At 38.1% G+C, this 27,900-nt stretch overlaps 1 protein-coding gene across 4 annotated transcripts; it reads right to left on the bottom strand.

The window, feature by feature from the left end:
• Positions 1–2,390: 2,390 nt before the first annotated feature.
• Positions 2,391–27,185, bottom strand: Hykk (hydroxylysine kinase). 4 transcript variants are annotated; one of them, XM_015480363.2, is made up of 6 exons: positions 27,000–27,185; positions 22,494–22,844; positions 20,991–21,130; positions 12,582–12,765; positions 12,204–12,280; positions 4,119–4,368 (listed from the first exon to the last, which is right to left on the bottom strand). In XM_015480363.2, exons 2-5 carry the CDS (start codon positions 22,837–22,839, stop codon positions 12,234–12,236), a joined length of 717 nt encoding a protein of 238 aa, XP_015335849.1. In that variant the 5' UTR covers positions 22,840–22,844; positions 27,000–27,185; the 3' UTR covers positions 4,119–4,368; positions 12,204–12,233. The 4 variants fall into 4 exon arrangements, with proteins under 4 accessions (XP_015335847.1, XP_015335846.1, XP_015335848.1 ...); XM_015480361.2 differs by lacking the exon at positions 12,204–12,280 and having other exon boundaries at positions 2,391–4,368; positions 26,985–27,182; XM_015480360.2 differs by lacking the exon at positions 12,204–12,280 and having other exon boundaries at positions 2,391–4,368; positions 27,000–27,182.
• Positions 27,186–27,900: the final 715 nt, after the last annotated feature.

Raw genomic sequence — 27,900 nt, 5'->3', positions numbered from 1 at the left:
TTTTTGACATATAAAGCAAATTGTATTGGGAATCACACCTGTGGGACAACTTTCACTTTCATTTTCTCTGTCTCAGAAAGTATCTCCCCCCACCAACCTAGTTTAAAGGAGCGCCCTACCATCACCAGATGCACACAGCATATTATCTTCTTTGCTGAATTTGTCATGTTTTCTTGTTTATATTGTTGCCAAAATCTCAGTCCTTATCCCTGATGCCAATCCAATGAGGAGGACATGGTTTTGAGAAAAAGGAAAAAGGTGGTTTATTGTTTTGCTAACAAAGGAGAAACCGGGGACTCTAAAAGGCCGTGATTCTGCCCATCAACAGGAACAGGGGCTTTTTTAAAGAGGCACTTCAAAGGCTACATTCCAGGTGTTCTCTATTGGAGTTGTGATTCACTTGTTAATTTGGGAGATGGTCATTTCTGAGATCTTCTGGTAGTATCCCCAAGGTCTGAGTTACTCCATTCCTATGGTGGGTGTGTACACAAGGACAGATTAACTCTGACTAGGATGGGGAAGAAAGGTAATCCAGTTCTCCCCTTCCCCCAAGATTAACAGGGGGAGAGGAAGAGAATGAAACATATCTACTTAAAAAATAAGTTGCAGGGGCAGAGCAGCAAGGTTTATATTCAAAGCATAAAGTGGACCACTATTACAGTACGTTCATTATCTTACACTGTTACAGTATGTTCATATCCTTTCCACCCTTTTTCTTATCCAGCTTCATCCCTACTATACATGTTTAGGCTTTTGGGGGATAGTAGGTTGACTATGTAGTTATTTCAGTCCATTGGACAGGGACTTTGTCCTTTATAGGTAGGCTGTGTAAAATTATTGGTCTGGGCTTTGAAAAGAAGGAGGTAGCTTAGAAATGAGTTACATTTGGAGGTCTCTTCTGTCATCTCTATTTTTCTAACATGGTGGGGGGGGTGAGCCAAGGCAAAGTGGTAAAGGGAACATCCAGACAGGTGCTCCAAAAGCACCCTCAAGTGTCACAATTTATGGCACCTCTGACAGTGCCTGCATGCCATCTTAGTTCAGGCTGCAGAATTCAGCAAATACTGAGTGAGAGGGAGGATTTCTTAGGTCAGAAGAAGGGGTCAGTTGAAATTAAAGTGCATAAGAATGAATTTGACAAGTTTCAGTGACAGAGTAGTTCAGTATGGCCTGAATGGAGGAGACAATATAGGAAATAAAGGACGAAAGACATTTGAGGGAAGACGTTTGAGGATCACAAGTTTGAGGCCAGCTTATAGAGTCCCTCCAATGTCAGAGTCTTTTTTTTTTTTTTTGAGAGAAAGAGAATTTTTTAATATTTATTTTTTAGTTTTCAGTGGACACAACATCTTTATTTTATTTTTATGTGGTGCTGAGGATCGAACCCAGGGCCCCGCGCATGCCAGGCGAGCGCGCTACCACTTGAGCCACATCCCCAGCCCAATGTCAGAGTCTTAAAAAAAAAAAAAATTTTCCCCCTTCTCAGAAACAGGAGGAAAGGATAAATGTTTCAGGATGATGAGTGCTTAAGATATCCCATCCCACACATTTCTTTCACAATGCCATTGATAGTTCCCATTGAGAGGGTCCATGTCACCCATCTGGGAAGCAGGATGAGCCTGTGACAATAATGGAAGTGATATCATTTGACATGAGAGTAGTTAAAAAGTAACATAATTTATTTTTTTCTTTGGGGAGGGTTCTTATTAGAACCCAGACTCTATGCCATGAAGAAGCAAAGACCATCTGGAGAGGCATTTGGCCAACTGCACATGAGGTGCCAGCATTACTAGCCACATAGGTAATCATTCCTCCAGAATCACAGTCCCTAGTGATTGAGTTTCTCACAAGCATTAAAGCTCTCCCAGCCTAAGCCCCAGACATCAGGGAGCAGAAGCAAGCTATCCCAAGGTTCATCTGAATTCATGCCCCCACAGAAACAATAAGATAATAAAATTATCATTGTTTGAAGTCACTAAGTTTTTAGTTGAATTGTTACACAGCAATATGTGTAACCAGAATTCTTATCTGGCATTAAAGTAAAGGATGTAAGCTGGGAAACTAATGATAAAAAAACCAGACTATAAAGCTGTTGCAGTCATCCTTTCTAGGATAAAAGTCTGAATAGAAAAAGACATGCAAAAGCAAAGAATGTTCCAGACATTTGGCATTGATTTCTAAATCCCAAACTGGATTTTCTCTTTGGTTGAAAAGATGAGGGCCTAGGACTTGTAGAAATGTGTACATTCTTGCAGTTCATTCAATACATATTTACTGGGGGTCTGCTAGGGAATGGCATGGTGCTAGGTTCTAAAGATGATATGAACTAAATTTTATTCAATTTATGCCACTGTATTAAGATTCTCTAGAGAAACAGAACCAACAGGACAGACAGATTTGAGGGAATTTATTATGGAAAGTTACATGGGAACTTATTATTTTAAGACAGAGGCCAAGAAATCCCACCATACGCCATGTGCAAGCTGGAGAATCAGGAAAGCCAGTGGTATAATTCAGTGTGAGTCCAATGGCCTGAGAACCAGGGGAGTTGATGATATAACTTTCAGTTTGAAAATGGGGGGGGGGGCGTGGGGGGGCGGTATAAGTCCTGGAGTCTGAAGGCGAAGAACTTGGAGTGTATATGTCCATGGGCAAGAAAAGATGGATATTCCAGCTCCAGATGAGAGACTGAATTCATCTTGCCTCTGCCTTTTTGTTCTATATGGGCCCCCAAATGATTAGATGATGCTTACCCACATTGGTGAGAAGAGATCTTCCCTTTTCAGTCCACTGATTCAACTGTCAATCTCTTCCAGAAATACCCTCTCAGACATACCCCAAATTAATGCTGTCTGGGTATCCCTTAACCCAGTCAAACTGATACTTAAAATTAACCATCACAGCCAATGAAGAATGTATAAACTACATGGAATTGATTGATTAGAGATAAGCTAGGACAAACCCCAAATAGTAAATTATCAACATAATGCAGCATTATTTAAATACTGAAATAGTGGTCAGCAATATTTTCATTAGGAATTCAGTGAAAGAATGTTAGTAAGAGCAATCAAGAGGAAAATCTGCAGGATTTTGTTATATAACAGAATGAACACAGGTCTAGGAGCAAAATCAAAGTTTCAGTCTATTTTTCTGGTCCCCAACTTCTTCAGTGGTCAGATTAGATAAAAACCACAATCCCTTAAGTTTGAGAAGCGTACGTGCTTTCATGTGAATGATCTCATTTGTTCCTCTTAACACATGTGGGGGAAGGTAGAGGTAGGGGCTGAGGTGGAGAGACCAGAGAGAAGGGAAAAAGTAGAGTATGCTATATTGAATCCTGTAGTGATTAGGAGCATAGGCTATATCAGAAAGACCTGATGTAAGCTGTGGGTCTCTTTGACTAAATTAATTCAACTTTTTAAGCCCTTATTTCCTTATCTGGAAACAGGAATTCATCATAACAATATTTCCTTCATGGATTAGTTATGAAGATTAAATGATAAAGTGCATGTAAAATACTTAGTGCTCATTAAATATTGGCTTATATTATATCTTGTTAAAAAATTAATAAGGTAGGGCCGAGTGCAGTGGTACACACCTGTAATCTGAGCTACTTGAGAGGCTGAAGCAGGAGGATCACAAGTTTGAGGCCAGCTTCAGAAACTTAACAAGACTCTCTCTTAAAAAATATAAAGGGCTGGAGATACAGCTCAGTGGTAGAGTGCCCCTGGGTTTAATTTCTGGTATCTTTTCTTTGTCTCTGTCTCTGTCTCTCTGTCTCTGTCTCTCTCTCTCTCTCTCTCTCTCTCTCACACACACACACACACACTACAAATGCACATAGTTAAAAGTGAACTGATCCGTTCCATCAATTAATTAACAGATCAATTCATTTTTAATTATGTAGTCACAAAGAGATCCCAGATTCATAGGACTTGGCAGTTTCAAACCAGATTTCTTCTACTGCTTTCTGGCCCATGTCAAACATTTGCTGTAAATGTTTCCACCCAGTTTTTGCAGTAATCATGAGATACTCTTTATTCTCTGGGTGTAGTTGGCAAGAGTATGTAGCCATGACAAGTGACTGACAAAAGCGACTACATACAAGTAAAAACAAAGCACTCCTCTCTACAGCTGTCAGTGGGATTATACTTTCAAACCCTGCAAGAACGTGACCTCCTACTTGTATAGGATTCTTGCTTTCAATCATCATGTACATGATGGTGATTGCCACTTCAAACACATAGTAGCCATAGCTCATGTCTCCAAAGTCTAAAATCCCAGATACTTGATATACAGCATCTCCAAAGGCTGACTTGCTGGACTCTACTAAAATGTTATGGTCGTTAAGATCGCCATGATTGATACCTGAAAGTAGAAAAATCATGTAAAAACAGTTATTTAATATCCCAATTCATTCTCTTTCCATTTCTTTTTCTTAGGCAAGGCTATTCAAACAATTTGAAGAGCAGTCAGGGATAAAGGGTCAAACCCAATTTTATTGAAATAAAATAATTTTCTCTGAAAAGGACAAATGCATGTAATTTTGTGCTGTCTGCATTTGCTTCTCATCTATACAAAACCAGAAGATGGAGAATGCAGTCATTGCAAATATTTGATTTTGACTGCTAGAAGAGTAAATCGAAAAAGAGTACTACTCAAAGCCAGAAAGGTTTAAAAAGAATATAAACATTTTCAAATTACTGTAGAAGGCAAGGAGTTCTAGAATGGACCAAAGAAACCTTTATTTACATCTGGGGTTTCAAAACATTTTTTGTTTTTTATGAGGACAAGGCATTCCTGATTTCCCATTTTTTGATTACTGGAATAGATGCTGGTATTTTTAAGTCAGTACCTCTTAACATGGAGTCTGTGGCCAGTGCTAGCCTACAAAACGTTACTATAACATGAGATAAGAACAGAAACAGAGTATTTAGAAAGTTTTATAGTAATTTGGACTGGGGTTGTGGCTCAGTAGTAGAGTACTTGCCTAGACTGTGTGAGGTACTGGGTTTGATTCTCAGCACCGTATATAAACGAATAAAATAAAGGTACATCAACAACTAAAAAATATATTTTAAAAAATTTTATAGTATTTGACATTTAAGAGTATGATCAGTGGCCTTATCTCATTGAACAGAGTGTAGATCAATTTAAGTTTTATCTAACAGGGATAGTTGGATATTGCCTGAGCTGTCAACTAATCATTCACAGTAGGACCATGTAATACACAATGGGTTGGGGGAAAGAACCCTCAAACTTGTTGTTTACCATGTATAGTTTGAGAAGTACTGATTTAAGCCACTGACTAAGGATTAAGATAAGATTAGGGTGTCCATGAGCAGTGAACCACTGAGAAACAAACTTTATAAAGAAAATGCTAATTTCTTCTATATGATTCAGGATTGTCTAAATCATGCTTAAATTATGAGGCACAGTGACTGGTACACAGAACCAATGAACATTACTATAAATCACAGATGTTAAACCACACATTTCTGAAATTTGTATCATATAATTGTCTCAAAATATATAAAGCAAAATTTGACAGAAATACAAGCAAAGAATAGACAATCCACAGTCATAGTGGGATATTTTAAATATACGTTACTTAGTAATTGATAAAACAAGTAGATTAAAAAAATAGTAAGAGGTATAGAAAATTTAAACATGATTAACATATTTGACCTTCTGGGCATAGATATAGCTCCATATTCAACTACTACAGAATATACTTTCTTTTCAAGCACATGTGATCTATTGATAAAAATTTACCAAATACCATATTATAAAGATTTAAATCTGCATCATAAAGTAAATTTCAAAGGACTGAAATCAGATAGCAGGGCTCTGTTCAATATGGTAGCCACTAACAAATATGTAGTCATTTAAATTTATTAAAATTAAATAAAATTGAGCTGGGGATGTGGCTCAGTAGTAGTGTCTGCCTGCCATGTACAAGGTCATGGATTTGATCCCCAGGACAAAAACAAACAAACAAACAAGCAAACAAACAACAAAAGATGAAACTGAAAACTCATTTCCTTAGTTGTAGTAGCCACATTTCAAGTACTCACTTGCCACACATAATGCTTATTGTATTGGACAACAGATATAGAACAATTCTTTCACTGACTAGAATCCTACTGGACAACACTTATAGAGTATGTTCTCTAACTACAATGAAGGGACAGCAGAAATCAATAGTAAAAAGATAAAGGTTTCGGAAAAAAAAGTTTAGCTGGACACAGTGGTGTATGTCTGTAATTCCAGCAACTCGGGAGGCTGAGGCAGGAGAATCACAGTTCAAGGTCAGCCTCAACAACTTAGTGAGACCCTTAGCAACTTAGCAAGACCATCTCTCAAAATAAAAAACAAAAAGGACTAAACTGGGGTGACAGCCCCTGGATTCAACCCCCAGTATTAAAAAAAAGTTTCTCATATTCTGGAAAAAGAATTTATAGATTCAGGTGAAAAGAAGAAATTATAAGGTGAATTACAAAATATTTTAAAGTAAATGAAAATGAAAAACTATGTATCAGTACTGGGGGTGTGCAGCCTGTAAGAGATTGATAGCTACATTCTCTAACATAAAGTGCTTCGAAAAACACCTAATTAGGAATGAGAGTTCAAACTCGAAGTTGCTAGGACTTTTCTCAAATTTCTGTGCTGATGTAGGCCTCAGTTCCTAGGCTGAACTCAGCAGACTGGCCCATGAAAATTTCTATACTGAAACAGAGGAAAGGATCCATCAAAAACTAAACCTCTATTATCCTGGGCTTGGCAGCAAGAAGAGGATAGTAGGGGAAATTCTGCAATCTGAAAAGCAAATTGAAAGGTGACAATATGGAAGGAGGTGTAACATTCCAGCTCCTAAATCTAGAAATAGTAATAAGAACCCAAAACAACTTAATAGAAGACCAAGGATCAGAATTCCCAGAAGAAGACTGTTCATAAGAAAAAAAAAAAAAAAAATGAGACCATTATAACTCATCAGCAGCTGCATAGTAGGCCATGCAAAATGGTGGAAAGAACAAAAATTTTCCAAAGAATCCAAATTGGAATGCTACATTATTAAGTCCCAGCTTGCTTTTTAAGTTTCAAGATAACCAAAATGATGCTGGAGCCAAATTTAGTGAGCTACCATCACCCAATGTTTTTCCCAAACCACCAAGACACTGGGTTCCTGTTAACTTTAATCCTTCAAACAGGGAAATAATGACATCTCAACTTAAAACTGTACTTAAAGGCCAGGCATAAGATAACATACATGTTAAAACTTAGTTTTGTTTACAAATAGTTGTCAGTTGGTCTGTAACAAATTACAAATTTACTAGGGAATTAATCTATTTGTATGAAACTGCTATTAATATAAGACTATTAATCAGACTGCATCTCATTTGTTTTATGTATTGTGTGTACTCTAATATAATAGTAGTTATCAGTAAAACTTAAAATAACTAAATAATTGTACCTGATAGTAAGTATTCTCAATTGAATAACTTTTAAGTGAAAACCATTCAAGTTAAAGTTTGGGGGATGGTAAAGAAGTTAACTTTTTCTATTGTTTACTTGGGAAAATATAATAATTTAAGATTCATGGATCAGTAGATTTGCTTAGTGAACCAGACAGAGTAAGCATCTAGCTGAACCAAGGATTGAAAACTAGGTGGATATTTGAAGGTTTAATGACCTAGAAAGCCAAACTACTAAAGGGCCAACAACTTAATGCACTGCCAAAAGAAAACATGAATTTTTCTTAATAGCTGTATTTTTTAAAAATATTTTTTCAATGTTGATGGAGCTTTATTTTTATTTTATTCATTTATATGTGGTGCTGAGAATTGAACCCAGTGCCTCACACTTGCTAGGAAGTGCTCTACTACTGAGCCACAAGCCCAACCCAATAGCTGTATTTTTTAAACAGCACAGTGGTGAATGTGTAAAGAATACTTGGAGCTTATTCAAATGAGGCACAGTATACACCAATAGCCCTGTTTCTTAAACACAGTAGATAGGTGTCTGCTAACAGATGCATCAAAACTATTTCTTATAGAAATAGTGTTGAAGCTTTCAAAATACATTTTTGTATTACAATACTGCATAATCTATTTGAACAGTATTTGGCCTCATATTCTTTGCAAAGCTTAAAATTGGGAGTTGTGTTATGTGGAAATTCTAAGTATATAGGGAAGAAGAGCCATGTAATAAATACACATACTGTGTCATATGTAAAGTTTATTTTGGCCTTTTTCCTACAAAATGGAGGATGTTAGTATGATTTTGCTGAATGTAAGATCATGCACTGTTTTTTATACTCTGGCCTAATTTTAAAATCCAGAATTGTTTTTAAAGTTTGCCTTTATGCTAAAGTGCCATGTATATATGTCATAATTGATTTGGTCATAAACTATATTACCCAATGTAATAAATTTTGTTCTGTAACTAAAAAGGTTTAAGCTGCTAAAATATTTCCTGTTTTTATGTAAAATGCAATACAGGATTCTCTACTCTCCAGCCTATAAAACCAAAGATTCACTTTGGCTTTCACCAATTCTTTTTTTTTTTTTTTTAATATTTATTTTTTAGTTGTAGTTGGACACAACACCTTAATTTCACTTGTTTATTTTTGTACGTGGTGCTGAGGATCGAACCCAGGGTCTCGCACATGCGAGGTGAGCGTTCTACTGCTGAGCTACAACCCCAGCCCTCACCAATTCTTATAACCCATAAAATACAAAAAGTGTTTGGTGCCAGTGGTCTTGGGTTTGTTTGGTCATGAGTAAGTACAACCCCAGGGACCACTAACACAAAAGGCATAATCTCTTGCATAATATCTCTTACCTTTACCAACCTTAAGAGAAAATGCTAAATATAACAGTTAACTTAATAGCAAGTTAGAAAAAAGTGTGTGGGCCAATTAAAAAAACTCTGATTGTTAATGCCCTATTTTCTAATTTGGCACCTTTTAAAAATATATATATATTTTTAGTTGTAGATGGACACAATACCTTTTTTTGTTGTTTATTTATTTTTATGTAGTACTTAGGATTGAGCCCAGTGCCTCACACATGCTAGACAAGTGCTCTACCACTGAGCAATAACCCCAGCCTTTTGGCATCTTTTTTGATGTTTATAAGCAGAATAGCTAAGTTGTATTTCTCCAAATGAACTCAGATGAAATACTGCCCAAATCAAATGTTTAATATACCAAAGACAAAGCTTATGCAGTATTTATTGTATATGGTAAAAATTTGAAAATAAAATTCAAACTAACCCCCCCCCCCAAAAAAAAAAAAAAAGATTAAGAATGGCATATACCCAAATAAGCTGTTGAAAAAGTAGGGGCTTTAGCAATAATATCAGAACAATTGATCTTTACAATATGAAACAAACTAAAGCAATTATAAGAAACAAAATGAGGAGGATATTTTCCCTCTACTAGACCAGAAAAATAGCCTAACAAAAATACACTTCCACATTTTGTTCTTTAAAACAATAGGATTAGCTGGGCAAGGTGTGTTTGTAATCCCAGCTACCTGGAAGGCTAGGGCAAGAGGATCTCAAATTCCAGGCCAACCTGGACAATTTAGTGAGACCTTGTTTTAAAAGAAAAAAGGGCTAGGACATACCTCAGTGATAGAAGCCTTGCTTAGCATGCATGAGGTCCTGGGTTCAATCCCTGATACCACAATCAGTCACACACACACACACACACACACACATCTCACTATATTGTCACACCCCTAATGAGCTAAATTTTCATCTTAAGGAGTTAAAAAAAAAAGCAAAATAGGCCAAGAGAAAGAAGAAAATACTAATTTTAAAATATAATAAAGAGGGTCTTCAGAAAAACTAAAAATAGATAAATCTTTATTAAGATTGATCAGGAAAACACGAGACAGGAATCTAATAATCATTACTGAGAATAAAAAGATATCACAAAAGATTTGGCAGACTTTAAAAATAAATAATAAAACAATAAAATGATATAAAAATAAATTATGGCAATAAGTATATTAATTTGGATGAACAAATTACTAGGAAAATATAACTCCCTAAATCTGACAAAATAAGTAAAATATAAATAAAAATAGTACTATAAATATTAAAGAAATTAAATCATTTATTTAAAAATTTCCCCTATAGGAAATCCAATATCAAATGGCTTCATCATAAAATTACTTTCAAATGTTAAAAAAGAAAAACAAAATCCCGTCTTCCAATCTCTGAGAGGACAGAAAAACTAACTCATGTTATGAGGCTAACATAAAACCAAAAAGGGACATTTTGAGAGGAAAACTATAGGTAAATTTTACTTGTGTACCTGGATGTGAAAATCATAAATAAAATGTTTTCAAACCGAATAAGATGATAAAAAAAAATGTATATCATGTCCAAGTTAGGTTTACACCAGGAATGCAATGTTGATTTAACATTAGAAATAACCAGTACAATTTTACCATATCAGAGAAAAATAATGACCATCTCAATGGATGTATAACATGTATTCATGATACAAATTCTTTTTATTTTATTTTTTAATTTGAGACAGAGTCTCACTATATTGTCAACTGATCTTGAACTCAACTAATCTTTCCACCTCAGCCTCCTGAGTAGCTAGGACTACAGGCATATGCCACCATAACTGGCTCATATGCATGATACAAATTCTTAGTAAACCAGGAATAGAGGGGACTTCTTTAATCTTGTGAAGGCCATCAACAAAATAACTTATAATAATCCCCATAGGTAACAGAGAAAAACACAAAGGTGCCCAGTAAGGTAAAGCAAAGCAAAGAAATAAAAGAATTGGTTGTTTTTTTTAATAAAAGTATAATTATTTATAGATGATACATACAAAGAAACTTGAGAAGCATTTTGAAATAAACATTTGAACTTAAGTTGCTGAGATTAGTCTTGAACTTGCAATCCTCCTGCCTTAGCCTCCAAGGTTGCTCAGATTACAGGTGTAAATTTAAAAGAATAAAAAAAAATGAATATTACAAAGTGCTGTTTCTATATACTAGCAACAAACAGAAAGTGAAATTTGGGATAACATTTAAATTAGTATTTTAAAAAATCAAGTACCTAGTAATAAATCAAGAAAAGAAGTATAAGACCTCTCTGGAGAAATTTATAAACTTTAATATCTATCTATTTATCCGTCTATATCTTAAATTCTAATCCATGAACACAGTCTATCTTTTTTTTTTAAAAAAAAAAAATTCAGTTGTAGACGGGCACAACACCTTTATTTTGTTTATTTAAGGTACTGTGGATCAAACCCAGTACCTCACACATGCAAGGCAAGCGCTCCACCACTGAGCCACAACCCCAGCCCATAGTCTATCTTTATTTAAGTAGAGAGACAGATAGACTATGTTCACAGATTATAATACCAGTCTTATAAAAAATAATATACACTATAATGTCCATTTTCTCCAAATTTATCTAGAGACTAAATCCAAAATCTCAACAGATTTTTTAAAAAAACATGACATGCTAATTCTAATTGATATGAAATGTAAAGGACCAAAAATAGTTAAGACTCTTATAGGAGAACAAGAATGTGGGAAGAGGGCTAAGGTTGTAGCTCAGTGATAGAGTGCTTGCCTAGCATGTGTGAGGCACTGCATTCAATCCTCAGCACCACATAAAAGTAAATAAATAAAATAAAGGTATTATGTCCATCTACAACTAAAAAAAAATGCCCATTCAAAAAAAAAATGTGGGAAGATATACATACTCTAACCAGATATGAAAACCTAAAAAGTTAGATGAATGTGATCAAGGAATGGGGAAGGAGGGAGGGAGGGAGAAAGTGCTGGGGAGTGATATTGGCCAAATTATATTGTTACATTGTGTGCATGTTTAAATAAAGTGTAAATAATATTATAATAATATGCATAAATATTCATTAAGTTAATACTTAAATATAATTATTAATATAAAAAAGAAATAAGGTAAAAGTATTATCACTATATGAATCACTACATAAAGCAAAAAATTTAAAAAGCCAGGAAGATATAGGAATTTCAAATTACTGGCGTCATGCAGAAAATGATCAGTGCCATACACATACCTAGAAAAATTACATTCATTCAAAATATGAGGCAGGGTTCTAGTTCATGGAAAAAAAAAGTTAAACAAATTAAGATAGGTTGGGGGCTGGGGTTGTGGCTCAGTGGTAGAGCACTTACCTTGCATGTGTGAGGTGCTGGGTTCAATTCTCAGCACTTCATATAAATAAATGAACAAAATAAAGGTCCATCAACATCTAAAAAATATTTTTTAAAAAATTAAGATAGTTTGATCTTTAGGCACAATGGCACATGCCTGTAACTAGCTACTCAGGAGACTGAGTTGAGAGATTCACAAGTTCAAGAAGAGGTCAAAGCCTGCTTAGGCAACACAGCAAGACCCTGTCTCAAAATTTAAAAGGGATGGGTATGTAGTTCAGTGGTAGAGCATGTGCCTAACATGCATGAGGCCCTGTATTTGATCCCTGTCACCTCAAAAAATAAATCTGACAATATAAATACTGAGAAAAATATGTACTTGATTGGGGAAATACTCACATTCTCGAAAATGACTTAATTTGGTCATTACTTCTTTCTTGAACAGCTGAATGACCTGCTCAACAATCTCCCGATTTCGATTCTGGCCCAAGGCATCCACATATTTCTCCAGAAGAGGAATGTTTTTCAGATTCCAGATGAAGTTCTCCCGATGAAGATTACTTAACTTTGGGTGATGGAATTTCTAAATCAAAAGTAAGAAACAGCCTCTTGATAGAGCAACCACTACTGAGAGCTCCACTATGCAAGAGGACTACACCATTGTATTCTCTCATGGTCTTTGACCTGCTTATTGACATTAATCCACAAAATTCATATTCATACAAAATCTCAAAGTTTTGGGAGCACATTTCTATCTCACTTGATCCTCACCACTGTGTGAAGATAGATATTCACATTGGAGACAGCTCTCAACTCTATTTTCACCCACATGAGCTGACCCTGGTCCCTTGTTACCACTCTTGATTTCATCTTTCACTACTTTTATTCACTGGACTCCAACCACACTGGCCTAATTGCTGCTCAGGGAACCTCACAGCCTTTGCATTTGCTGTTTCCTCTTCCTGGGATGCCTTCTTCACATATCCACATCATTAGTATTATCATTCCTACGGGATGTTTACTCAGAAAACACCTTCTCTTCTTGACCCCTCCATTTAAAATTTCAACCATCTCTCCAATATTCTGTAGCCTTCTTCTATGGAACATCTCCTACGGGAGGCACTTTTGGCCCTTATTCAGATGGCTCTGACTGTGTTCTTCCTTTTGCTGAATTAAAATCTGATTCTCCAATACTGTCCATGCTACTGGTTCCAACTGCAATCTCTGGGGCCATTTGCAACAGGATTAGTTCTTCTTCCACAAAACTGTCCTCCAGATCTTTGAAGATAGCATCCCTGCCCCTTTGGAGTCTTCTCTTTTACAGATCAAACCTATCTGGATCCTTCAACTATTTCTCATAGGATATGGTTTTACCATCTGGTGTGTTAAATGCTACTTTGCATCACAAAAGTACTCTACAGAGTAAGCACTGAAAACACTATTGTGAGTTGTTTCATCTGAGGAGTGGGATTATAATTAGGAATGGAGATGATGGGAGAGAGGATAAATATTCATGTTATGTTATTCAGTACTATTTGATATTTTGCCATGCACCTACATTACTTTTATTTATTTTATTTTTTGGTTATCAGGGATTGAACTCTGGGGCACTCAACCACTGAGCCACATTCCCAGCCCTATTTTGTATTTTATTTAGAGACAGGGTCTCACTCCTGTGTGCCACTGCACCTAGCTGTTACTTTTATTTTTAAATAAAATAAAATATAACACTTTTGAGTTTCCAGTGGAGCACCACTTTACTCAGAGAAGGCTTGGAGTCAGCTTCTACAGTGGTGGCACTATTGTCCCAGGCATCCACAGGAGAGCCTCTCAGTTCTGATATTATAAAGTAGTGCAGGGGCTGGGGTTGTGGCTCAGTGGTACATTGCTTGTGTAGCACGTGTGAGGCACTACGTTCGATTTTCAACACCATATGAAAAAATAAATTAAATGAAGTAGTGCAAAGAACACCGGGCTTGAGTCAGACAGATACAGGTTTCAACAGGCTCTACCACTTAGATATTGAATATCAGTTTTCTTTCTTTTTTTTAATATTTTTTTTAGGTGTAGATGGACTCAATATAATGCCTTTATTTTTATGTGGTGATAAGGATCGAACCAGGATCCCGCTCGAGCTAGGTGAGCACTCTACCGCTGAGCCACAATCCCAGCCCTGAATCTCAGTTTTCTTAACAATAAAATCAAGATATCTGTCATTTGTGAACTAAGATAAGAAATAAAGACCTAATACATATAGGTGCTCAATAAATGTTTGTTGAATATGAATTTTGCATCTGAGCTGGCCTGTTTTTCCTCTGTTCCTTGTACAGCAACCTGAATTCCTGACAGTTTAATCAGAATTCTATTAGTCTATCTCCTCCCCTTCATTAGTTTCCTTACTCTCTCCCCTTACCTCAGCTCCCATTTGGTCCCTTGACTTATAAATGCTTCAGTTCTGATTCCTGTAATCTGCAGAGCTCCTTTCTACTCTGGATCCTGTGGGTCTGCCCAGCTGCTAGAAGCTTCAATGGCTCACCCATATCCCTAGCAGAGTAGTCACAGCCTCTGCCACACCTACTGGACTGAACCACTGCACCTGTGCAGTATTATTTTTCACTGACACTGTAGTTCCTAGTACTTATAGGAAAACTGAGAATTTACCACCTGCAAATGCATGGGGAGAGGCTGGTGAGGGGATGAGCAATGGGAATAAAGTATCATAAAATGAACAGCAATACCAAGCAAAGAATGCTTTCCTTCATTCCCTCTAAAGTTTCCCTGTTCCATATAAGACAACTTAAAATTTTTAAGTTGCACAACAGTGTAGTAGGTGGCTGACTGCACAGCAGAACTCATGTCAGCAATGAGATATGGTGCTGTCTGCCTCTGAAAACTGTATTAGTCATTTTAGGATTCAGCAGAGAAAGTTGAAACTTCAGTAGCAAAGGCATATAAATGAAGCCCACCAACAGGGTAAAAAGATCGATGCTAAAGGAGTCTGTGTAATCCTTCTTGAACTACCAATGACATTCTTTACAGAAGTAGAAAAATCAATCCTAAAACTTGTATCGAACCACACACACACAAAAAAAATTCAAGTAGCCAAAGGAATTTTGGGAGAAAAAAAATCAAAGTTGAAGGCCTCCCACTTCCTCATTTAAAGTTATATTACAAAGTTACAATAATCAAAATAGTATGACACTGGCATACAAGCAGAAAGACCAGTGGAAAAGAATAAAAACCTAAAGATAAATCCAAGGATATATGGCTAACTAATTTTCAACACCAAAAAAGATATAATAGGGAAAGGATAGTCTCTTCAAAAAATGGTGCTGGGAAAATTAGACATCTACATGCAAAATAACGGAATTGGGCCCATATATCATATACAGAAATCAATTAAAATGAAAATATATATGTAAATGTTAGACCTGAACCCATAAAGTTCCTGGAAGAAAACAGGGGAAAAATTCCTTGTCAACAGCCTTGACAATGACTTCTTAGATATTATACCCAAAACTCAAACTACAAAAGTAGAAATAAATATATGGGATTATATAAAATTTAAAAGTTTCTACACAGGAAAGAAAAAGATAACAAGCTGAAAAGGCAATTTACAGATTGGGAAAAAAATATTTGCAAACCATGTGTCAGATAAGGGGTTAATATTCAAGATTTATAAAATACTCCTACAACTCATAGCAAGAAAACATATAACCATTTTTTTTAAATGGGCAAAGGACTCAAATAGATATTTATTCAAACATGACATAAAAATGGTCAACAGGTACATGAAAAGGTGCTCACCATCACTAATCCTCAGGGAAATGCAAATCAAACCACTGTGAAACATTTCCTCCACCTGTTAGGATAGCTATTATCAAAAACAATGGATTTCACTCTTACTTAATAGATTCTGACACTGTGGGAAGAAAAAAAAAAGAAGAGAAAACAAGTATTGGGAAGCTGTGGAGAAAAGGGAGCCCTTGCATACTGCTGGTAGGAATGTAGATTGATGCAGCTGTGAAAACAGGTTCCTAAAGAAATTAAAAACAGAACTTCCCTATGAGCCAGCAATCCCTCTCCTGGGTATATGCTCAAAGGAAATAAGACCACCATCTTGTGAGGACACCTATGCTTCCATGTTCATTGTACTGTATTTAGGATTTTTGCTGAGTAGATTGTAGCTGCTCTTGTCATGGCAGGAGGAATAATTATGTGAGGAGTCATATACATTAATTTGTTTTATTACAGTAACCATTTTATCATACATGTATCTTACAACTTGTTGTATACATAAATATACACAATAAAATTTATTTATTTTAAATGATAAGAAACCCGGCAGGCTGTGTGGCACATGCCTATAGTCCTATCAGCTCAGGAGCCCGAGGCAGGAGGATTGCAAGTTCAAAGCCAGCCTCAGCAACTTAACAAGGCCCTAAGCAACTCAACAAGACCCTGTCTCTAAATAAAAAACAAAAAGGGCTGAGGATGGGGCCCAGTGGTTAAGCACCCCTGGGTTCAATCCCTGGTACAAAAGAAAAAAAATCTGTTTAGATATTCATTTTAAATAGTTCATTTAGTAGCTCAAATATCTGAAGATAATAGAATTTACTGAGCATTATAAGCATTTCAAAGGTTTTTCTAAATACCATTAATAAATGCAGAAAATCTCCTAAAATACATTCAAATAGAACTGGATATTAATATCTAAATTATACTAATATTCCCAAATGGACTTTTTTTTTTTTTTTTTTGATGGTGCTGAGGATTGAACCCAGGAACTTAGGCATGCTAGGCAAGTACTCTACCACAGAGCCACATTCCCAGCCCCTCAAATGGACATTTTAATGAATATTTACAAATGGATTTACTCAAACTTAACCGAAACTACTTCAATTAAAATGCTTAATGTGTTTACCACCCAAAGCTATGCATGGCTCAGTAAAGCTTCATTGAATAAATGAACAGAGGGCAACAAAAAAAGGTCTGTCAGCTTACAAACATTTACTAAATTGTGGGCTAAGTGTTCCTAGATTATGGAATAAATGGTCCACTGAGTATATCTCTGTATGATGAGATTACTGGTAACTTGATTTTTGGGGGGCTGGGGATACCGGATATTGAACTTGGGGGCACTTGACCACTGAGCCACATCCCTGTTGAGAGCCACAGCCGAAGGGGCCCCAGCAAACTTTCAGACTGCCAGCTGATGATTGGCTCACAGCAGCCCCAGCAACTTCTAGCTGATTGGCTCCTCTGCGGTGATGCTCATTGAGCTGTTTCCCCACCCTTTCAGACTGCCAGCTGATGATTGGCTCACAGCGGCCCCAGCAACTTCTAGCTGATTGGCTCCTCTGCAGTGATGCTCATTGGGCTGTTTCCCTGCCCTTTCAGACCACGGAGCTGCTCACTGGGGGACTTTTTTGGCTCCGCCCACGCAACCCAGCCAATCGGCATCAAGAGCAGGAGGAGTGGGGGAGGTTGAGAGGCTTGTGGGAAGCCAGTGGTGGCAGTTGGGCTCTGAGGGTTTTTCCTGAGGAGCTGTTTTGTTTGGTGTGTGTGGTTCTAAAAATAAAGTTAGTTTCTTTTGACAAGTGGCTCCTGAATTGTGCCCAGCCAGACTGCGGCACATCCCCAGCCATATTTTGTATTTTATTTAGAGGCAAGGTCTCACTGACTTGCTTAGTGCTTCACCTTTGCTCAGGCTGGCTTTGAACTTGTAATCCTCCTACCTCAACCTCCCAAGCCGCTGGGATTTTAAGAGTGTGCCACCGTGCCCAGCTGGTAACTTGAGTTTTCTTTGTATTTTTATTTGTTTTCTTTAAGCAATGAATCACTAAAGGGTTTTTTTAACCAGAGGAAATAAAGGTTATTTCTATTTTGAGGTAATTGAATAAAAGAATACTATTTAGACTACATAACATGGACTTCGATGTCTCATCAAGAGGAGTAACAGGGACTGAGTCTAAACCCTGAACAAAATATCTGAAATACTAGCTTTTAAGTCATTTGACATTAGGCAATGAAGTACTCGGATACTTGAGAGATGAAAGACAAATGAGCTGAGTCTGACCCTGCTCCTTTCCTGCAGAGGACATGGTGCAGAGAAGTGAGAGCCAGGTGGAGTTCCGAGAGCTCACTGGTTTGAGGAGGTAGAACTCAGAGTCCAGGAAGAACAAGATGGCTAGAGAATGCAGGACAGTTTACCAGAGATCAGAAAGCGCAGAGAGAGAACTCCAGAGATCTGTAGCAGGTCTCCTTGGAGAATTTGGCAATTGGTGTATGATCCACATATGAGTATGAGGAAACTGCTCAAGATCAGGGAAAGAACCACCTGAAAGAAATAGAAGGGATAAGGCTTGACATACACGCAGGGCTGGAAACCTCCCAACTGGAAAAGAAAACATCACAGTCCAAAGGACAATGGTAGAGGACTGAGAAAGGTCTTGTATTACAGTGGGGATAACCATTCCTAGAATAAACCCAACCCTGGTCCCACCTATAAGGTATGTAAGCAAGACTCAAGAAGATCAAACTGCTTTCAAACAACTTACTGAATCTACTCAAGGTTGTTCAGTGAACATCAAGCATAAGAAACACAAAGAAAGCTACACAAAATCTAATCCTAACCAAATGCTCAAAACTAAAGATAAAATTTTAAAAGCAGGGCTGGGGATGTGGCTCAAGTGGTAGCACGCCCATCTGGCATGTGTGAGGCACTGGGTTTGATCCTCAACACCACATGAAAATAAAAAATAAAGATATTGTGTCCACCTAAAACTAAAAAATAAATATTAAAAAAAAGTTTTAAAAGCAGTCACACACACGCACACACAAACACACGAGACACATTATGTTCAGAGGAAAAATCTGACAGCAAATTTCTTGTTGAAAATAATGCAAGTAAGAAAAAAGTAGAGCAATGTCTTTAAAATACTGAAAGAAAGATGGGCATGGTGGTGCACACCTATAATGTCAGCAGCTTGAGAGGATCACAAGGAGGCAGGAGAATCACAAGCTCAAAGCCAGTCTCAGCAACTTAATGAGGTCCTAAGCAACCTGGCAAAATCCTGTTTCAAAATAAAAAAATAAAAGGTGCTGAGGATGCAGCTCAGTGGTTAAGTGCCTCTGGGTTCAATCCCTGGTAATTGCTCCCCATCTCAAAAAAACCCCCAAAAAACAAAAAGCAAAACCAGAATACAAAAAGATTCTCAACCTTAAAGTGTATACCTAATAAAAATATCTTTCAAAATTATAAGTGGGGCTGAGTTTAGCTCAGTGGTAGAGTACTTGCCGCGCATGCTCAAGACCTAAGTTTGATCCCTAGCACCGCATATAAAAAATAATTTAACTAAAGAAGTTCATTACCTCAGACCTACACTATAAGAAATGTTAGGCTGGATTTAGTGGTGCAGGCCTGTAATCCCAGCAGCTCTGGAGTCTGAGGCAGGAGGATCGCAAGTTCAAAGTCAGCCTCAGAAATTTAGTGAGGCGCTAAGCAACTTAATGAGACCTTGCCTCTAAATAAATAAATAAAATACAAAAAAGGGCTGGGATGAGGCTCAGTTCAATCCCTGATACCAAAAAAAAGGAAAGAAAAAGAAATGTTAAAAGAGATGTGGTGTCATTGTATGCCATGATTTGTCATGGACTCTTTCCTTCTGCCAGCATGTCCATCTTCCTTTTCTCTACCTGACTGATTCACATCACCAGTTCAGATGTTACTTTTCTTTTTATTTTTTCTTGAATTCCTGCTATGTATGTATTTGACACTGCTAGACACAATGGATAAAAGATACATAAATAAAACACACACACACTTTTCTTAAGAAGTTCACCGAAGTTCACTGCTTCTTATGAAGCATATGTACAGGAAGCACAGAAATGAAACAAGTAATTATAATACCATATGTGGAAGACTATTATCCGAGTGGTCCCCTATGAACCATGCCTCCTGGTTCATGCCCTTATATAGTTTCTCCAGTTGACGTTAGTATCAGCCATGTCACCTGCTTGGGCAATGGGACATAAGCTAGCATGACAGAAGCAGAGACTTGATAAGCATGTGTAAACTGGTGCATGCCCTCTTGGAACTTTCTCTTTTAGAAGCCAGTAGCCATGCCATAAGGATGTTCCAGCCATCCTGAAGGATGAGACATCATATGACAAGAAGAGGACACATGGAGAAGAACTAAAGCTCCCCAATTGTGCTCCCAGTGGAATCTAGCTACACGAGTAACCCCCCAATCACACTAAGCAGAGAAGAGCTGCCTGGTCAACCCACAGAATCATGAGAAATAAATAATTATTGTTTTAAGTCAATAAGATCGGGGATGGTTTTTTACAGTATAACCAGAACTTAGTGAATGTTTGTTGAATAAATGAAGACATTCTGTGGTTGGGTCTGAAAAATATTTGTCTAACATATTGTTTCTATAGGACAAAACTATCATTCTAATCCATTTACAACTTAGCTACTGCTTCACACAGAGCTCCAGCAGATTATAGCTTAGTTAGATGAAAAGTTCAGGCTTCATTTTGTTAGTATAGACTATTTTCAGTGAGCAGTATAAAGAATATCATGACTTCCTAAAAATTTAGATGCCAATATGTCATTAAAGTGAGAATCTGGGTGGAAGGAGGTATCCTTGCTCATATAAGATTAATTCATCTAAGACCCTGATCCTACATAAGACACCTCAGGAGCCCCATATATAAAGAGAATCTGATCCTGAGTTCATTTTGAAAGTGAGATAAATAAACAGAAATCCTTTACAAACAAAATAAAACCCCAAATCTTACCTCCAAAGCCTTGTCCAATTTGGCAGCTAGCCTTCCAATTTCATATAACAGCTGGGAGCTGACAGGAATCTTAGCAATAGGTTTTCCCGGGAGGTAAGTCAGTAGCCTCACCAAGTAGCTTTTGATTTCAGTGCCACTATCTAGATGGATAGAATGATATAACCTATCAACTCTTTTTGAAAAAGTTAATTAGAAGTTGTTTGCATTGGCAATTATTACTGAAATAAAACTGCGTAATAAAAAAAAAAATGTGCTAACTGAACACAGCATTCTGAGGCAGAGCTGAGTGGATTAAAGTAAGCAGGTAGAAAGACAAATCTTAACACTGGAATTGGCCATTCACATACCAACAAGCATAGCTCTAACTCTGCTAGTCTTAGCTCTAAACAGAAATTACCTAGTTTGGTAAACACATGCCCCCAAACCACACTCATTCATAAATTTACAACTGAAATATAAACAAATGACTATTCCTCCTGGGCACAGTGGCGCATGTCTATAATCCCAGCTGCTTGGGAGGCTGAAGTAGGAGGATTGCGAGTTCAAAGCCAGCCTCAGCATAAGCAAGGTGCTTAGCAACTCAGTGAAACCCTGTCTCTAAATAAAATACAAAATAGGGCTGGGTATGTGGCTCAGTGGTAGGGTGCCCCTGAGTTCAATCCCTGGTACTCCCCCACCCCCAAAAAAGAAAAAAAAAAAAAAGACTATTCCAGAATCACAGGCTTTTTCAGGGGCAAATTGCAGTATAGCCTGTTTGTAATACAGGACAACTTCTAATCCTCAGGGGCCCTACTGGTCCTCAGTTGTTTGGAGCAATGCAAATTAAGAAAGAATAAATGAACAATCAAGAGAGAAAAAGATAGTCAAGATTTCCAACCTTAAAAAGTTCCAAGAAATTGATTTCAAGGTACTGCTTGTTGAATTAGATACTTCTTCGCATTCAGCATTGAGAGATGAAAGGGACTATGTCTCACAGATGAGGACTTGAAGCCCTGGGAATGTAAGTCATCTGCCCATGTCACATATACAGTAAAGACATAACTGGCAACATGCTGATTTCTAATCTTCTGTTTTTTCTACTATACCATAGCACCAAAATATGCAGCTAGTCTAATGAATAAAAATATTTAATTGGGATGAGGGGAGTAACTCAGTGGTAGAAGGCTTGCCTAGTATGCCTGAGGCCCTGAATTTGATCCCCAGCACTGAAACAAACAAACAAACAAACAAATCTTGTGGAATACAATTTTTAAAATGTTCTACTGATTTCCCTGTAGTTATCATTCATCAGGGCCTTTCTAAGCAGAAATGCTATACCAGATCCCAGCTCTTACCACTGGGAGACCCAATTTCCACTGTGCAGCTTCCCCCAACCACTAGAAAAAATAACCACATCTATGCTTAGAATTATGATCCTGATTTTGATACTGTATTTCTACCTGTAGCCAAAATGATGTAATGGGCCTGGACAGGGGACATGCTGACAAGTTAGTCATCTCTTACCTACAGACATAAGAGAGGTTGTGTTGTCTCCTTTAGTGCGACACACGGAGGCCGTTGGAAATCCAGCTGCTTTCAGAAACATGATGATGTGATTCTGCACTTCAATCAGGTCTGGATTTTTGCTGGCTTCTGTGTTGCTTATTTTGAGAACATATTCAATTGGGCCATCTGTAGTATCTTTAATTTTTGAAATGTGAACGTGAAAGTTTTGGTCATCATAACTGGGAAGTGGTTGGATCTTAGAAACTTTTAACCCAAATACCGATTCAACTACTGCAGAAGCTTGTACCTCAGTGAAAGTTGGTTTGGCAAGAGCCTGTGATTGCTCATCATCTCCACTTGACATTATGTCTGGGGTAAAAACAAGAACCAGAAAGGGGATATAAACATAAGGATATTTATTTAAATGATTACTTCTTTTGATTATTAATTAAAGTTTAAAAATCATATCAGTGCATGACATCAAAAAGTAGATGTTTTGGCAGTTGATTAAAACCATGGTACCATAAATTATTTTCAAACTTACCTTCTAAACTGAATAAGGACAGAACACAAGACAGGAAAGCCCCTTGATATCATCCAGTTCAATCTCTCTCCTCTCACCAACTTTACAGGAGAAATTTAGGTCCTAAGAGATTAAATGACTTGCCCAAGTTACACAGTCAATTTCAGTAAGAAGTCAACTCTCCAGACTGTTGACCCATGATCATGAAATCTTTACTACATTACCACCAGTCTTGGGCTAAAAGTTAAATTGAAGCACAGCAATCTTTTCTAGTCACAGTTTGTTATAAGAGTCACCATCTGACTTATTTCACATACTTCAAATATAAAAAAAAAATATGGACCAATGTGCATTATGTAAGGCCTTCTGAAAGATGAGAGTAAGGGGCTTTGTAACATCTATTTATGGAGTCACAGATTTACTAAACAAAAAGTGTAAACACAACTCTGAATAAGTTAGATTGGCAGTTAAGTAACAAAAGAATAGAATGTCAAAGGAAAAAACTTGAATTAACCAAGTACAAACCCAGATGACTGAGTGGTTGAGGTTACCTTAAATTGTAAAGAAAACGTTTTCTATGGCCAAGAGGAATAAGGACTTAAGATAAAAATTAAGGCCAATTACAGAAAATAAATTTATGTCTGAATTTATGATCTATGAAGTGAGTATCTGTCAAAAGTATGGTGGAAAAACTGAGAGGGAAGAGAAATTACTATGATCTAAGGAAGATATCGTTGTGAAGATGGATTTCAATTGAGTTTTTTAATATGATTTGAGATAGGGTGGGGAAGACTATTTTCTCAGTGTTGGCAATTCCATCCTCAGCTACACATACCTGGCATCTTTCCTGAGCAATCAGATATATGTGAAGGGCAGTGTAGGACTTCTGAAAATCCTTAGGAACAAAATATTTAAGGTTCTTACAATTTTACCTTCCTTTTTTCCCAAAATAGTTCAATTCCAATCTTTCCTTCCTACTAAGTTGCCAATGATTGATAACATCTTGGGGTGAGTTGCATTTTAGGATATAGTTTGTGTGTGCATGTATATGTGGTACTGGGGATTGAACCCAGGGGTACCACTGAGCTACATGCCCAGCCTTTTTTATTATTTGAGACAGGGTCTCACTAAGTTGTTGAGGCTGGGTCTCCAACTTGCTATCCATCTGCTTCAGCCTCCCAAGTAGCTAGGAATACAGGCATGTGTTATCGTGCCTGGCTATAGGGAATTTTTTGTGAAGAAAATGTTCTATATCTTACTTAAAAAATTTTTTTTTAGTTGTAGTTGGACACAATACCTTTATTTTATTCATTTATTTTTATGTGGTGCTGAGGATAGAACCCAGTGCCTTGCACGTGCCAGGCAGGCGCTCTACTTCTGAGCTACAATCCCAGCCCCTCTATATCTTACTTTTTAAATTTTTTTAATTTTTAACATCACTGGGGACCAAATCCACAATGGTAGGCAAGTGTTCTACCACTGAACTACACCCCCAGCCCTATATCTTGACTAGACTTTCATTACATGAGTGAATATATTTGTCAAACCTCCACTTAAAGCTTAAATAAATGTAAGCTCTGTTAAGTTAATGTAAGCTTAAGTAAATGTAAACTGTCAATGAAAGCTTTACCTTAAAAAAAAAAAAAAAGGTTAGCCCTTGTGAGAGATAGGTTAGGACAAGGAAGGGTGTATCTTAGGACTTCCTGAGAACTTCCAAAATCAAACTGTAAGACGCCACACCGCACTAGGAATGGAAGATACCACACGACGCAAATCACCAGAGATGTTCGGCTTTATTACAAAAGGCTGTGGGTTTATATAGACCTAAGGAGACGTGGCAGGGATGAGGTAGATAATGGGTCACCCGTTTATTGGCAAGCTCTTCCATATGTCAGTTCCGGAGCCCAAGAAGTTAATTCTTATTGGGGCTAAGGTTTCCCACCCGCAGGACTTGAACATTGGCGCGGCGGGAACGTTTTGCGCCAGTGAAAGAAAAAAGAGGAGAAAGAGGGTCGTTAGGCGCCATGTTGGGGTTTTTCTCTGGGGTGCTGCTGCTGTTATATGTTTACCCAACACAAACCATATGTCCATTAATGTCTAATCACTTCAGCTCTATCACAGCTTACTCTACTGAGGGGAAGGAGATAAAACTCAGGGATGTGTCCTAGGGTTCTTGTACATAACTCTCTCCTAACCTCAGGACCAAGACTATAGCCTGACATTGAAGTGATAAGATGGGTATAAACCTCAAATGCTAACCACCCAGCAATGGCCTTCAGCAAAGAAATTTCTCCCTCCTCTAAACCTGCATTCCCCCTGTAGCACTGGTTGATTTTCTTTTCCTGTTATTGCATTCTTGACAATCACTTCTGTGCTTACTTTTCTTTCTTTCTTTTTTTTTTTTTTTTTTAGAGAGAGAGAGAGAGAGAATTTTTTAAAAATATTTATTTTTTAGTTTTCGGCGGACACAACATCTTTGTATGTGGTGCTGAGGATCAAACTCAGCGCCGCGCACGTCTGTGTACTAAAAAGTTGTTGAGTTGAAAAAATAAGTCATATTTTAGGTCAGTGACAGAGCACTTACCTAGCATGTGTGAAACACTAGGTTGGATTCTCAGCACAACATAATAAAATAAAGATAGTGTGTCCATCTACAACCAAAAAATATTTTTAAAAAGTCATATTTTATCTCTAGCTCTGCTACCTAACCTTTGAAACTTTGGACTAGCCACAAATTTTCTCAAGGTCCTTTCTAGCTTTAACATTCTTATGCTGCTAAAATTCTTCCTGAGATTAAATTTCCCCTTTTTCTTGTATGCAAAAGACTTCAAAATCATGGAACCAATGGCACAGATCAAGTCTGCTTCTCCAGTTCTTTTTATTTGAGACAGGGTCTTGCTAAGTTGCTGATGCTGGCCTTGAACTTCTGGTTCTCCTGCCTCAGCTGCCCAAGTAGCTGGAATTACAGGTATGTAACACCAGGACTGTCTGTCTTAACCAAATGTGTCCTATGTGTGGAGAAGAAGGAAGGGGTTTCCAATCCTATAAGTTGTTGGTCTTTATTTCCTACCAACAATACTTTTGCTTAGCTCCTGAAAAATCTTAGGAAGCAAGTGTTTTCCAGTCCCAAGGTTTGCGCCAGAATCTCACAATCTTTGACCTACAACCAGAGGATCTGGACCTTAATCTCTCTACTTTGTGCAAGGTATACCACACAAAAAACAAAAGTCAATCTTCGATTCTTTTCTCTCCCTCCCTTCCAAAGTGATACAAAGTCCAATGAACTCTACTTTAACACGTCTTACGAATACCTTTCTTCTGCAACCCCTTCTGCTGTGTCCTGCTATCATTGGAGAGCATGGATTGTATCCCAAACATCTAGCTGGGTGCCTTATTTAATATTAAATAATGAACCAGGGGTTGCCTTTACTCCACAGGCTCACAGGCTGTATACCTTCAAGGGAATCAAGAAACAGTAAAGCAGGGATTCTATAGACTTTTAATTTTTTCAAAGATAATAATAATGCGCTACTGGGTGCTCTGGGGGGTCTCGCTGCTAAGTAAGACAAAGAGCAGTGGCTCACCGGGATACAGAGGGGCTGCTGACCCAAGAGGCAGGAAACTAGGTGAGGAGGAGGTAATAAAAGTTAGGTTCACAGCGTTAATATATAAGCAAGGTCCACGGGAGCATTAGAAATGGTTTCCAGCGTGCACCTTCCCTGTGCTGGAATCACCACACGGGTCTCAAGAGGGATGGCCCCGCGGGGGCTTCTCAGGTGCCACGCTTTGGTTCTGGGATATCAGCTCTGCCTCTGCGTTCCCAAGAGGTCCAGCCATAGAGCACCGTGACTTGCCACCAGTCATGTAGCGAGTATGAGGTGGAGCAGGGGGCTGGAGGAGTCCCAGGAACAGGACTCCCCGCCCCAGACTCTCAGCGAGCCGGCCTGTTCTCGGAGATACCCTCCCCAGGAGTACCCGGGGTTCACCTTTGCTTTCCCCACCTCTGCTCACCACCACGATTCGACGTCCAGAGGTGGACCCACTCTCCGCAGCCCAGTGCTCCAGCTGCTGCAGCAAGACCAGGTGAGGTCCAAGTTGCAGCGTTTCGGCCCACCCCTCTTCTAAGCCCAGTAAGCCCTGACTTTTGATTGGCTCCTCCCTCCAACCCTCGCCGCGCAGTCAGTGCAGACTACTAGAAGGCAAAGGTTGGATGGGCGCGCCAGGACTTGGCTTGGCCCCGCCCCTGAGGAGGCGAGCCAGAAATTCAGATATCTGGCTTCTGATTGGCTCATTGAAATCTGCCTCGCCTTCTCTTGGTGAGTACCCCAATCAGAATCTGGCTATCTTATTACGTAATTGGAACCTTGTTTCTGATTGGCCCCCTGAGGTTCCACCCGCCAGTGTGTCAGCCATTTACCAGGCTTTTGGTCCTTGAATGCACTTTTCAGTTCCGCCCTGTCGGTGGAGTATTTGCGTGAACTTCAACCATCAGCGTTCCAAATGTTTGGATAGAGCTCTGTACTCGTTTATTTTCCTCACACCCCTTCCCGTTCTCACTGGAAGCAAGTATCTTGGAGGCCACCTTCCGAAAACAAGGCCCGAGGTAGACTCGAGTCCATCCTGGCCTCAGGAACTGCAGGGGTCCCTATAGGAGGTCCGGAGAGTTGAGCCTGACTGCATTCCACTAGGTCTCTTGACTTTCTCCGGATACTGAAATTTTCGAACCAAATGGTCTTATTTATTGAATAAGCCTACACACTAAGCCTCTCAGGGGCACAGAGCCTCAAAGGATTTTGGTCATCCAACTTCCAGTTTCGGCTCTTGCCACAGCAAGAATTTTCTGCTCTCCTCCCAAGCCATTTAACTCAGTATAGTAGATGGTGAGGGAGAAGGAAAGCCTCC

This window comes from Marmota marmota, unplaced genomic scaffold, assembly GCF_001458135.2.
Source record: "Marmota marmota marmota unplaced genomic scaffold, marMar, whole genome shotgun sequence".
Lineage (NCBI taxonomy): Eukaryota > Metazoa > Chordata > Mammalia > Rodentia > Sciuridae > Marmota > Marmota marmota.
This window is presented reverse-complemented; position numbering and strand designations above follow the sequence as displayed.